Below are 12,994 nucleotides of genomic sequence, written 5' to 3'. Positions count from 1 at the left end.
GTTATTTTAGAACAGGGTCAGAAACCACCAGTGCACATGCCGAGAGTGGCACATGAGCTACTTTTCTGTGGCACGCAACAGGAGCTCAACCCCGTCCCTCCTCCCACGGTGTTTAGCAGGCGCCGCTCTACTGCGAGCACAGCTGGCAGGGACAGGTGAGCCTGGCCCGCAAGCTGGCTGGCAGAGGGGACAGGCTGCGGTGGGTTGCAGGGGTGGGGTAGTGCAGGGATGGGCCCTTGAGCCCAAAGGTGGGGCGAGGCAGAGCTGCTCCCCCTGCTGCCCCACTGCTTTTCCAGCAGAGCCGAGCCCTGTGGTGCTTCCCAGGCTCGTGGGGTGAGAGGAGGTGGGGCAGGAGCTGGCAGCTTTGTCACTGCAGCAGAGCAGGGAGGAGGCATCAGAGAGACATTCACTCTGCACACCCCAGGCCCTGCTTTTAAGGGGACCACCGCCGAGGGCTGCTTCTGAGTAAAGCCCCTGCATGCGGCTGCCTCCCTCTCCCACTCACCACCCGTGCAATGGTTCTTGTGAGTGACGTGGCAATCCTGGTTGTGCAGGACCCAACCTGGTGCTTCAGGCCAGCTTTAAGAGTATCACCGGCCCTCGGACAGTACATACAGGTCAAAAGGTCACATTTCAGCACTCTGCCTCCAAAAGGTTGCTGACCACTGGTTTAGAACCTTGCCCCTGGTCCCCTCGTATTCACCTTCTTTGCAATGTACCTATCCCAGTGTTTTCTACCCCTCGTCATGTGAAAGTTTCCCCTGGCCTTGGATCATTCTGTGAGTCTCTCTAGTTCTTCAATAGCCTGAGCAAGAAGGGATCCCAGTACTACACAGGGGAGTCCAGTGGTGGGTGACACATTGAGAGACTGCTCTCCTGGCATTACCCGTTCCACTCCCCCTGCAAGTCCATATGTTACATCTTTTCTGGACATGCTCGCAATGGGAGCAGAATTTCACAGAGCTGTGTGCCATGATGCCCAGTCCTTATCCTGTGCTCATACCATTATATTTTAATCTTGTAAGGTGTTTGAGGAGTTCAAGCTTTTTCATCCAATGGACATTTATGTTGCAGCTTTTCACACTGAGCTTCATCTGCCACCACGCTGCCTATTCACCTCATTTTGTTAGTTCCCTTCGAGGACTTCTCCAGACTTGGCAATGGCCGAAATAATCTGGTGACATCTCCAAATGCTGTCACCTCATTATTCACCCCCCTTTTCTGGACTGATAGTACTAGAACACATATATTATATTATTTAATCTAAACTTTGTAACCCTATTACTGTGTTTCTCTCACTTCACAGGTGCCTTCAGAATCTCTGAGATCAACCAGTGCATCAAACCACCTCATGGCTGGTTTCAACTTCACCCCATCTGGCCCTTCAGCATTCATCCTAATGGGCATCTCTGGCCTGAGAGACGCCCACCTCTGGATTGCCATCACTTTCTCTGTGTTCTACTTCATTGCCTTGTTGGGCAATTTCACAATTCTGTTTATTGTATGCAAAGAGCAGACTCTGCACAAGCCGATGTACTTGCTGCTCTGCATGCTGGCGCTCACAGACATTGGCATGTCTACCTCTGTCATTCCAAAAGCACTCTGCATATTTTTGTTCAATTTGAAAGCCATTACTGCGGTTGGCTGCTTCACCCAGATGTTTTTCCTTCACACAGTTATTATGACGCATTCAGCTGTCCTGGGGACAATGGCCTTTGATCGCTATGTTGCCATATGTAACCCTCTGAGATACACCACTATACTCAGCAATGCACGAATAGCTAAGCTTGGGCTGCTGGGTTTGGTTCGAGCTGTTCTATTTGTTTTGCCCATGCCCCTGCTCCTGAGCAGGCAGCCGTTCTGTGCCAACCACATTATTTCCCACACATACTGCGAGCACATAGCCGTGGCAAAGATTTCGTGTGGGGACACCACATTCAACCGGATGTACGGTTTGATGATAACATTTATAGTCAGCGGCTTAGATCTCACAATCATTGCCCTGTCCTATGGACTGATCCTCAGGGCCGTCCTCAGGATCTCCTCCAAGAAATCCCACCTGAAAGCCCTCAACACCTGCACAGCCCACATCTGTGTGATCCTCATGTCTTATGTTTCCTGCCTCTTCTCCGTTCTAACACAAAGGTTCGGTGAGAGCATCCCTCCCCAAGTACACATCACCGTGGCCAACCTCTACCTTCTTGTCCCCTGCATGTTGAATCCTATCATTTATGGGGTGAAAACTAAAGAGCTTCGTGTTAAAATGGGCATATACACCTGTAGAAGGTAAGCGTTTGGGGCCAGCAACAAAAAACCTTCATGACAAGAGGAGGAAAAGGTACCTCCTCATTAGGTGATTCTTCTGTGTCCCAGTTTGGCCGAGGTCAGCCCTGAGAAATTTACAGTCTGTAGACCGACAGAGCCCCCCCCCCACCTTTGCTATACTCCATCTTGCTTTCCTTAGGTGCTTCAGGCACGAAAGAGTTAAAAGGAACAGCCCAGTCTTGGAATGCCCAAGAGTGCACATGTGCCGATATCCTAGCACAAGTCTTTGATGCTCCGGAGCAAGAGCCAGACTGACCCTGAGTGGGCCAGAACGAGACAACAAAGGACAATGGACTAACAGACCACCAGGGCCTCGGGCTGCCCTTGGCTGGTACCAGTGATTGATAGGCCCACACTTGGTCCCAGACGGATGAATCTCCGGCCCATTAAGAACAAAATGCCCTAAATTGTCTCCACCTCACAGATGCTAACTTAGCCCTTGAACTCCCTGCAAGAACCGGCATCACGGGACGATTTAATTCAATTGGCACCTTTTAGATAAGGAAGAAGCGTATGTGACCCAAGAGGTATAAGAGGAGGATCTGGCAGACCCCTTGTTGAGCTCCAATTACTTTTCCTGCCAGACAGGAGGGTCTTTGCCTCCCGAGGTCCCAGAGGATGCCCGTTTCCTCGTAAAAGGGTTCTTCCCAAGGGATTGAGAGAAGACACTGGCCACGCCATGTTGGTAACGCAGGGACGAGAATAAGCCCTGTAGGTATTTTACCTTTTGGCTTTGCGCGCATTTAACAAGTATAGATCTATGAATTAAAGTTTGTGCTAGCTCTTTGTGATCAAAGTATAAACCTTGTAACCTTGTCACCATAAGAGCTTAACTCTTTAGTTAAATAAACAAGTAATTGATCAAGTGGTAACCTGACTCTTCCTGTTACTGTGCAAACTGAACACAAAACAAAGAGCCCAGCTGCTTTTTCAGCTGTAACAGCTAGGACACTGGTGGGGCATATTGAGAGCTAAGCGCTGAGTCGGGCTGCCTCCACGGAGCAGACTCTTGGGGCACCCGTCAGCCTTCCTGGATGCCCGCTGAGAAGGGACCCCATCCTAGCAGTTAAAGACACAGGTGTAGGAGGCTCTCAGTACAACCCATGGGGCACCCGTCAACCTTCCTGGCTGCCTGCTGCAAAGGGACCCCATCCTATCAGTTAAAGATTCGGGTGTTAGGACCCTGGGCCATCCGTCAGCCTGCTCGGGCTGCCCGCTGCAAAGAGACTCTGTCCTAGCAGTTGAAGACTCAGATGAAAACAAGGGCATAGGCGATATCTCACCCAACCATTGGCTAACACAGTCCCAGAACCTCCCCACATCTAATGTCTTACCACTTTATGACTCCATTGATCAGTTCTCTTGTTTTGACCAATACTGTTACCCATCAGCCCCCCATCTGCACACCCTGTCCCTCGACATTTCCACATCTTCCATACCCCCAGAAAATACTGACATTTTCGCAAACAAGGTGAATTTCACCGAGTGCAAAGTGGAGTTGCACTTTCAGATTTTCAGTGAAAAAGAAAGAAACTCAACCGCTGATTTCTTTTTTTATCAGAAGTAGAGTGATCCTAGAGCAAGACTTACTTGATTTTTTTCTGTCTCCAATCCTTCAGGAAGCCTGGAGAATAAACTGAGTGTTTCAGTTGGGAAATGTAAATGTAGGAAAGCCTCCGCAGGAATTATTGAGTTTCAGCAGGAGCTTTTTGATAAGGCTTGTGAAACGGAGTGTTTTTTTAAAACAGAAATGCTATGTGAATGATAACTTTGGAATCAAATAAGTTACTGCTTTATGCAGTCCATTTTGGATTCACTTTTAGCTCAAATTGCAAAACATTCATTGACCATTCCTATTGTCAAAGATGTCAAAAGGAAGTGTTGGTTTTTTATGTTGGACTTTGTGAAATGGATAAAACAGACTGCCACCAAACATCCAGTTGACTAAATCACTTGCAGTACTAAGTTATTCTACTTTCTCAGCCCTTCATGTCCCAGATTGCTGATATCTCCTTTTTTGCTATTGTTTTGTGGAGACCACACTCAATTGGAGCAGCAGCGATTTGTCAAGGAGATCAGTTTTGAGCTGAAGTTCTTAGACACTTCTTGGATTTTGCTGGGGACAAAGACTACAGGAAACACGATCTGGCGGTTCTGTTTGCTGCAGTTACCTTTCAGAACTGAAACAGCTGAACGATTGTTTTCTCAGATGAATATGAAAAAACTAAAAAGCAAAACGCCTGCAAGAGGAACTGCTAGAAAATATTCTTTGTGATAAGACACACACACAATGACACAAATTCTCATGTGAATGGTGTGCACCACCACAAGAAAAGACTGTACTGGTCACTCGATGTATGTCCAGCAGGTGAGGTATTCAACTTCTGCTGAAGACAGTGTGAATGATATCTTCTTTTTGAAGACTAACAGAAAAATATAAATTCAAAATATGGCAGTTGACGACCAAAACCGAACTCCTTACGTATAAACAATTTAATAATGTTGTCATTGTTTTTGTACTGCGGGTTGAACCTCTCTAATCTGGAACTCTCTTTCCCAGCAACATCCAAAATGGAGCATGATTTTAGCTAGCAGAGAGCACTGAAGCTGTGTCGACAATTGAAAGGGGTGCGTTCGAAAAAGCCGTCATCGAAAGAGCACCTGCCACCATTTCTAAGATCGGGGCTCCAATCTGCCCTTTCAAAGTGCCATTGAGGTCTTTCGAAAGAGAGCGTCCAAACAGCCCCAAGCCCTCTTTCAAAACAGGGAGGCAGGAAACGCCGCTGACGGGGTCCCATTACCGACAAGACCTTCTGGGGCCGCAGCAGCCGCCTCCTATAAAGGGCCCTTCCCTCTGCTCTCCCCTCTGCATGAGCTGAGCACTGCCCAGCCTGTCCCAGCCCAGCAGGGCCCACTCGTGGCCACCATAGAGGCCCAGCGACAGCTCCTGCAGGAGGACACCCCATGGTGGACACTCTGCTGGCAGTGCTGTGCACCCTCGCTGCAGCTACAGCCGAGCTTATCGGGTGGCTGCACAGTCCCCCCGAGGCCACGGAACTCCCCCCCACCAGGACACGGCCGGGCGCCCCCCAACCTGGGTGCTTCGATGCCTCTGGACCCACCCCAGCAGCACCGACTGGTGGGAGCGCAGGGTGCTGGGCGAGTGGGGTTAGGAAAGATGGCTGTGGAACTTCCACATGTCGAGGCAGACCTTCAGCAAGATCTGCCACTGGCTCGCCCCCGCACTCCAGCACCACGACACCTGCATGCGGCCAGCCCTCACCCCGGAGAAACAGATTACAATTGCCATATGCAAGCTGGCGACCCCAGACTCCTATCAAAATGGCTGTGCCCTTAGGAGAAAGGGCAGGAGCAGAATAACAAAAACAGCTCTTAACAAACACACTAAACCTAGCTAGATACACCGGAGGATAGCAATAGGGCCCAGACTGACCTAGACAAATTGGAGGATTGGACCAAAAGAACTTTGATGTGATTCAACAAAGGAGAAGTGCAAAGTTCTATAATTGCGATGGAAGGATCCTCGGCATTGTTACAGGCTAGGGACCAACTGGCTAAATAGCAGTGCAGAAGAAAAGGACCTAAGGAGTACAGTGGATGAGAGGCTGAACGTGAGTCAATAGTGTGCCCTTTACCCAAGAAGGCTAAAAGCGTATTGGGGTGCATTAGAAGAAGGATTTCCGGTAGATCTAATTATTCCCCTCTACTCAGCGCTGGTGAGGCTACATCTGGTCGATTCTACACTAGCCCCCTCCTTTTGGAAGGGGCATGGTAATGAGCGAGGTTGGAAGATGCTAATGAGGTGCTGCCATGAATATGGTTTTAGGAAGAAAGGGCTGTTGAAGTACGGCGGGGGTGGCGGTCTTTTTGAAAGGTCCCCATCCAAATGGGTGTTGTGTGATTTGAAACCAGTGCTTTCAAATCGTGTGTGGTCAGTGTTATGCTAATGAGGTACTGCATATTCATGGAGTGCCTCATTAGAAACTTCCCAACTTACTCATTACTATGTCCTTTCTGAATGGAAGGGGCTATTGTAGACATAGCCCTGGAGTGGTGTATCCAATTTTGCCCCTCTCCCAGTACAGAAAGGATGTGGACGCATTGGACAGGGTTCAGTGCAGGACAATGGAAATGATTAAGGGTCTGGAGCACATGACCTATGTGGAGAGGCTGAGAGATTTGGGTTTCTTTAGTTTGCAGAAAAGAAAACTAAGGAGCGATTTGATAGCAGCCTTCAACTTCCTCAAAGTGGACCCTAAAGAGGATGGGGAGAGAGAGGTTGTTCTCAGCAGTGACAGACGGCAGAACAAGGAGCAATGGTCTGAAGCTAAAGAGGGAGAGGGATAGGTTGGATATTAGGAAAAACTCTTTCACCAGGAGGCTGGTGAAGCAATGGAATGTGTTACCAAGGTAGGTATTGGAATCGCCATCCCTCGAGGTGTTTAAGTCCCAGTTTGACATAGTCCTGGCTGGAATGATTTAGTTGGGATTGATCCTGCTTTAAGCAGGGGGCTGGACAAGATGACCTCCCGAGGTCCTTCCCAGCCATAGAATTCTATGATTCTATGATTTCTACCGCTCCATAGGCCAAATGTGGACAGACCTTCGCAGATTTGTCATTATACAAATATACCAGGGTGCCCCACATTTCCAGCCATTCAGACAGGTGGATGGACAGACAGACAGACACATTGTCTGAAATACATAGTAGATAGAGGAAGCCATCCTGGGTCACCACAGTTGTCCTGCTAGCTCAATAATCTGTCCTCTGACAGAGGCCAATGCCAGATGGTTCCGAGGGAATGAGCAGAGCATGTAACTCTCAATTAATTAGCTCCAATCACCCTTTGCCAGATTCCAGCAAACAGGCTGGGAACATCTCAGAGTCCATTTTTGCAATCTCGCCCTTCCTGGATTATAGCCACTGTTGGGCCTGTCCTCTGTGAACTTATCAAGGTTTTCAAGTTCCATTATATTCTTACCCTGCACAACATGGACTGGCCAATTTCCAAAGGTTTACCCTGGCTTGTTATGAATTACTTCCTTTTGTTCATATTAGAACTGCTGACTATTAATTTCATTTGGTGACCTCTAGTTCTTGTGTTATGAGGAAAAGCAGCTCACCCTTTCTTGTCTAGCTTTTCCATGAGTCATGATTTGATACATCTCCCCTATAATCCCCTTTCCCTACCCAGATAAGAGCCACTGTTGGGACTATCCTGTGTGAATTTATCTTGTAACTGAACTCTTAGGACAGATTGACCTGCAGGTTATACATCCACTCTGGATCCCAAGAAGGGATCCTGGCAAATATCTTTGTTTCCAGGCTCATGCATTTGACCTCCACAGGATGACACTGATGCATTTCAGAATCTAACGAATTAGGTCGTGCCACTTCCTGGGCAGTATGAAGCAGAACACAGCCAAGATTGCATGAAAATTGTTCTTTTTCCATGTTTTGTAGCAGTATTGGCACACACAGTGTAACTAACAGTGTATTACACTCAGAAAAAAATGTCATCTACCATAGCGAGGTTGAACTCTGCAAGTCTCAGTTTGCCATTGCTATCTGAGCCCCTGCTTTCGCCTAATCATTTCTTCACTCCTGGGGGACACTTTTAGGATGAAGTCCTCTGGGGCCTGTTTCCTGCACTGCCCACTGGTCCCAGAACTCAGGGAATTGTCGGGGAATTCTGGCCAACCCAAAAGCCCCAGGGACTGTGCAGGGGAAAGATAAATGCTGCTTTGCAGCATGCTAAGGTTCGCATAGAAGAGATTCATTCACAGAATTCACGTCTCTTCCGTCCTGTACCAGGAACGTTACTTCATCTTTGGCTTGAGGAGAGCTTTGGTGAGTGGCTTTGTTCTGCACTACAGTTAGTGCAGAGGGTTCAAGTCAGGATGTACCAGTGCAGGAATTCTCCACCACTGGAACTGTTCAGAATATTTGTGTTCTCAGATCAGTTCCTTATTTCTTTCTATTTGTCTCAGTCGCTTCCTTATGTTGGGAAGAGAGGCTTTTCCTCCCCTTCAGTCTAGTTTTCTGATTCAGCAGCTTCACTGCCCACAGAGGAATTACAGCCACAGTGTCAGCACCTTTTCCGCTTAGGAAGAGTGAGCTTGTACAGAACAAGGAAGAACAAATCCAAGAGCTACTGAAATCTCAAACTCTGACATAGAGGTTCACAGCAAGTAGGATAATGGGAAGTTTTGTAAGGAGTGAGGTCTTGTAGCAATCTCTGCTCTGTCTTTGTCCCTGTATCTCTGGGTTAGGAGAGGATGAGGACCCCAAAAGTCAGGAAAAATAAAAGCATCTTTCTGGCTTTGGTTGAATCAGGTGTTGTGGAAAATCTCAATTGTGGGATGTGCAGGAATTCCCAGTGGTGTTTGTGTGTGGGGCGGGGGGTGGAGAGGGGGAACCGTATCTGATGGGCTGATAGTGCTGCTGAAATTCATTTATACTTTGAATGTTTGGCAAATGCTGGAAACTTTCCTGCCCCTTCTCCCCACATGTATGTTGGCTGAGTCTGTTTGCCCTGGAAAGCCACAGCCTCAGCTGAGGTGTTATGATCTCAACTCAGAGCAACAAGAAGTCCTGTGGCACCTAATAGACTAACAGATATTTTGGAGCATAAGCTTTCGTTGGCAAAGACCCGCTGCATCAGATGCATGAGTGGGAGGGTGGTTGCTCTACTTTCCCCCACACACTCCAACCTCCCTGGACACTCAGTGGCAGTTTTAAGGGTGAGAGTTCTGAAACAAAATAAAAATAAAAATCAAATGGAGAGAGAAATCTCTGAGCAGCAATTTATTTGCAAATTTAACTCCATTAACCATGGATTAAACAGAGTCTGGGAGTGGCTCACAGCTTACAAAGGCAGTTTCTCTGCTCTGGGTGTTAATATCTCCCCATTAGACTATGACAAAGGCTCACATCCCCCTGTCTAACCTGACTTGTTTTTTCCTCCTTTGATAAGTGCTGTTGATACTGGGCCATTTCCACCTTGCTGAATAGACCTCATGGTCTCAACTTCCTTTCGTGACAATGAGTTCGTAGGTCTAATTAGGCATTATATGACGAAAACCTTATTTTCTCAAATCTCTCTTGAATGTCCCATGTTTCTGGTTCACCGTGAGCTTACGTCAGGTGACAGGAGAATTCGTTCTCCATGCAGTCTCTATCAGTACTTATTTTAGAACGGGGTCGGCAACCAACAGCGCACATGCCGAGAGTGGCACGTGAGCTACTTTTCTGTGGCAAGCGACAGGAGCCCAACCCCGTCCCTCCTCCTCCCACGGTGCTTAGCAGGCGCCGCTCCACTGCGAGCACAGCTGGCAGGGACAGGTGAGCCCGGCCCGCAAGCTGGCTGGCAGAGGGGACGGGCTGCGGTGGGTTGCAGGGGTGGGGTAGTGCAGGGATGGGCCCTTGTGCCTAAAGGTGGGGCGAGGCAGAGCTGCTCCCCCTGCTGCCCCACTGCTTTTCCAGAAGAGCCGAGCCCTGTGTTGCTTCCCAGGCTCGTGGGGTGAGAGGAAGTGGGGCAGGAGCTGGCGGCTTTGTCCCTGCAGCAGAGGAGGGCAGGGGCATGAGAGAGACATTCACTCTGCACACCCCAGGCCCTGCTTTTAAGGGGACCACCGCCGAGGGCTGCTTCTGAGTCAAAGCCCCTGCATGCGGCTGCCTCCCTCTCCCACTCACCACCCGTGCAATGGTTCTTGTGAGTGATGTGGCAGTCCTGGTTGTGCAGGACCCAACCTGGTGCTTCAGGCCAGCTTTAACCCCAGACAGTGCGAGCGCTGGGCATCCAGGCTGCTGCAGCCACTGGCCCAGTGCAGATTCCAAGGCCTGGCTGCCACTCCAGGCCTCACAGGAAATCCTCTCTGCCCTATTCATACTCCCATCCCCCCTGCTCCAGTCCTTTACTCACCCCACTCTACCAGGCCCTCCCCACTGCACCGTTGTCTCCTTCCCTCCTCCCACAGGTCAGCACCACCACCTTCAAACGCACCCTGCCACCCCAGCACCCACCCCACATGGCCAGGCCCCAGCAGGGGAAGGAACAAAATAACCCTAAGTCACCCGAGGAATATTCCCCATTGTAATCACCATACGGTGTGAGTTTAATCTCCTTATAACACTGTTCACAATTCAGTTCATTAAAGAGCCTTAACACGCCACCTCAGAACGGTTCCTGAGCCCTGACCCGTAAAGGTAAAGCACTGTATATTTGTCTCTTAATGTAAATGTTGTAAGTAGGACTAGCAGTGACTTTAAAGAGTATCACCGGCCCTCGGACAGTACATACAGGTCAAAAGGTCACATTTCAGCACTCTGCCTCCAAAAGGTTGTTGACCACTGGTTTAGAACCTTGTCCCTGGTCCCCTCATATTCACCTTCTTTGCAATGTACATATCCCAGTGTTTTCTACCCCTCGTCATGTGAAAGTTTCCCCTGGCCTTGGATCATTCCATGAATCTCTCTAGTTCTTCAATAGCCTGAGCAAGAAGGGATCCCAGTACTACACAGGGGAGTCCAGAGGTGGGTGACATGTTGACAGACTGCTCTCCTGGCATTACCCGTTCCACTCCCCCTGCATGTCCATATGTTATGTCATTTCTGGACATGCTCGCAATGGGAGCAGAATTTCACAGAGCTGTGTGCCATGATGCCCAGTCCTTATCCTGTGCTCATACAATTACATTTTAATCTTGTAAGGTGTTTGAGGAGTTCAAGCTTTTTCATCCAATGGACATTTATGTTGCAGCTTTTCACACTGAGCTTCATCTGCCACCACGCTGCCTATTCACCTCATTTTGTTAGTTCCCTTCGAGGACTTCTCCAGACTTGGCAATGGCCTAAATAATCTGGTGACATCTCCAAATGCTGTCACCTCATTGTTCACACCCTTTCCTGGACTGATAGTAACTACAGCATATATAATATTATTTAATCTAAATTTTGTAACCCCCTCACTGTGTTTCTCTCACTTCACAGGTGCCTTCAGGATCTCTGAGCTCAACAAATGCATCAAACCACCTCATGGCTGGTTTCAACCTCACCCCATCTGACCCTTCAGCATTCATCCTAATGGGCATCCCCGGCCTGGAAGATGCCCACCTCTGGATTGCCATCACTTTCTCTGTGTTCTACTTCATTGCCTTGTTGGGAAATTTCACAATTCTGTTTATTGTATGCAAAGCGCAGACCCTGCACAAGCCGATGTACTTGCTGCTCTGCATGCTGGCGCTCACAGACATTGGCTTGTCTACCTCTGTCATTCCAAAAGCACTCTGCATATTTTTGTTCAATTTGAAAGCCATTACTGCGGTTGGCTGCTTCACCCAGATGTTTTTCCTTCACACAGTTATTATTACACAGTCAGCTGTCCTGGGGACAATGGCCTTTGATCGCTATGTGGCCATATGTAACCCTCTGAGATACACCACTATCCTCAGTAATGCACGAATAGCTAAGCTTGGGCTACTGGGTTTGGTTAGAGCTGTTCTATTTGTTTTGCCCATGCCCCTGCTCCTGAGCAGGCAGCCGTTCTGTGCCAACCACATTATTTCCCACACATACTGCGAGCACATAGCCGTGGCAAAGATTTCGTGTGGGGACACCACATTCAACCGGATGTACGGTTTGATGGTAGCATTTGTAGTCAGCGGCTTAGATCTCACAATCATTGCCCTGTCCTATGGACTGATCCTCAGGGCCGTCCTCAGGATCTCCTCCAAGAAATCCCACCTGAAAGCCCTCAACACCTGCACAGCCCACATCTGTGTGATCCTCATGTCTTATGTTTCCTGCCTCTTCTCCTTTCTAACACAAAGGTTCGGTGACAGCATCCCTCCCCAAATACGCATCACCTTGGCCAACCTCTACCTTCTTGTCCCCTGCATGTTGAATCCTATCATTTATGGGGTTAAAACTAAAGAGCTTCGTGTTAAAATGGGCATATACACCTGTAGAAGGTAAGTGTTTGGGGCCAGGTACAAAAAATCCTCATGACAAGAGGAAGAAAAGATACCTCCTCATTTGGTGATTGTTCTGTGGCTCAGTTTGGCTGAGCTCAGCCCTGAGGAAGTTTACAGTCCCAGAAGCTCCCCACATCTACTGTCTTATCACTCTATGGCCGTGTCTACATGTGCCCCAAACTTCGAAATGGCCATGCAAATGGACATTTCGAAGTTTACTAATGAAGCGCTGAAATGCATATTCAGCGCTTCGTTAGCATGCGGGCGGCAGCGGTGCTTCGAAATTGACGAGCCTTGCCGCCGCGCGGCGCATCCAGACGGGGCTCCTTTTCAAAAGGATGCCACCTACTTCGAAGTCCCCTTATTCCCGTGAGCTCATGGTAGCCTATGACTCCATTGATCAGTTCTCTCATTTGACCATTACTGTTACCCATCAGCCCCCACATCTGCACACCCTGTCCCTCAGCATTTCCACATCTTCCATACTACCAGAAAATGCTGATGTTTTCTCAAACAAAGTGGATTTCCTCTAGTGCCAACTGAAGTTGCACTTTCAGATTGTCAATTGAAAAGAAAGAAACTGTAATGCTGAACGTTTTTTATCAGTAGTACAGTGATCCTGGAACAAAATTTACTTGATTTTGTTCTTTCTCCAATCCTTCAGGAAGCCTGG

General features: G+C 48.6%; 2 protein-coding genes across 2 annotated transcripts; both read left to right on the top strand.

Annotated features, from left to right (window-relative positions):
* Positions 1-1,351: 1,351 nt before the first annotated feature.
* Positions 1,352-2,290, top strand: LOC142002840 (olfactory receptor 52P1-like). Its single transcript, XM_074979286.1, has one exon. It carries the CDS (start codon positions 1,352-1,354, stop codon positions 2,288-2,290), a length of 939 nt encoding a protein of 312 aa, XP_074835387.1.
* Positions 2,291-11,383: 9,093 nt separating this feature from the next.
* LOC142002836 (olfactory receptor 52P1-like) lies at positions 11,384-12,322 on the top strand. Its single transcript, XM_074979273.1, has one exon. The coding sequence runs from the start codon at positions 11,384-11,386 to the stop codon at positions 12,320-12,322; it is 939 nt and encodes a 312-aa protein (XP_074835374.1).
* The last annotated feature ends 672 nt before the right edge of the window (positions 12,323-12,994 follow it).

Source organism: Carettochelys insculpta, chromosome 1 (assembly GCF_033958435.1).
Source record: "Carettochelys insculpta isolate YL-2023 chromosome 1, ASM3395843v1, whole genome shotgun sequence".
Classification (NCBI taxonomy): domain Eukaryota; kingdom Metazoa; phylum Chordata; order Testudines; family Carettochelyidae; genus Carettochelys; species Carettochelys insculpta.
Note: the sequence above shows the minus strand (reverse complement) of the source record. Positions and strands in the feature narration are given on the sequence as shown.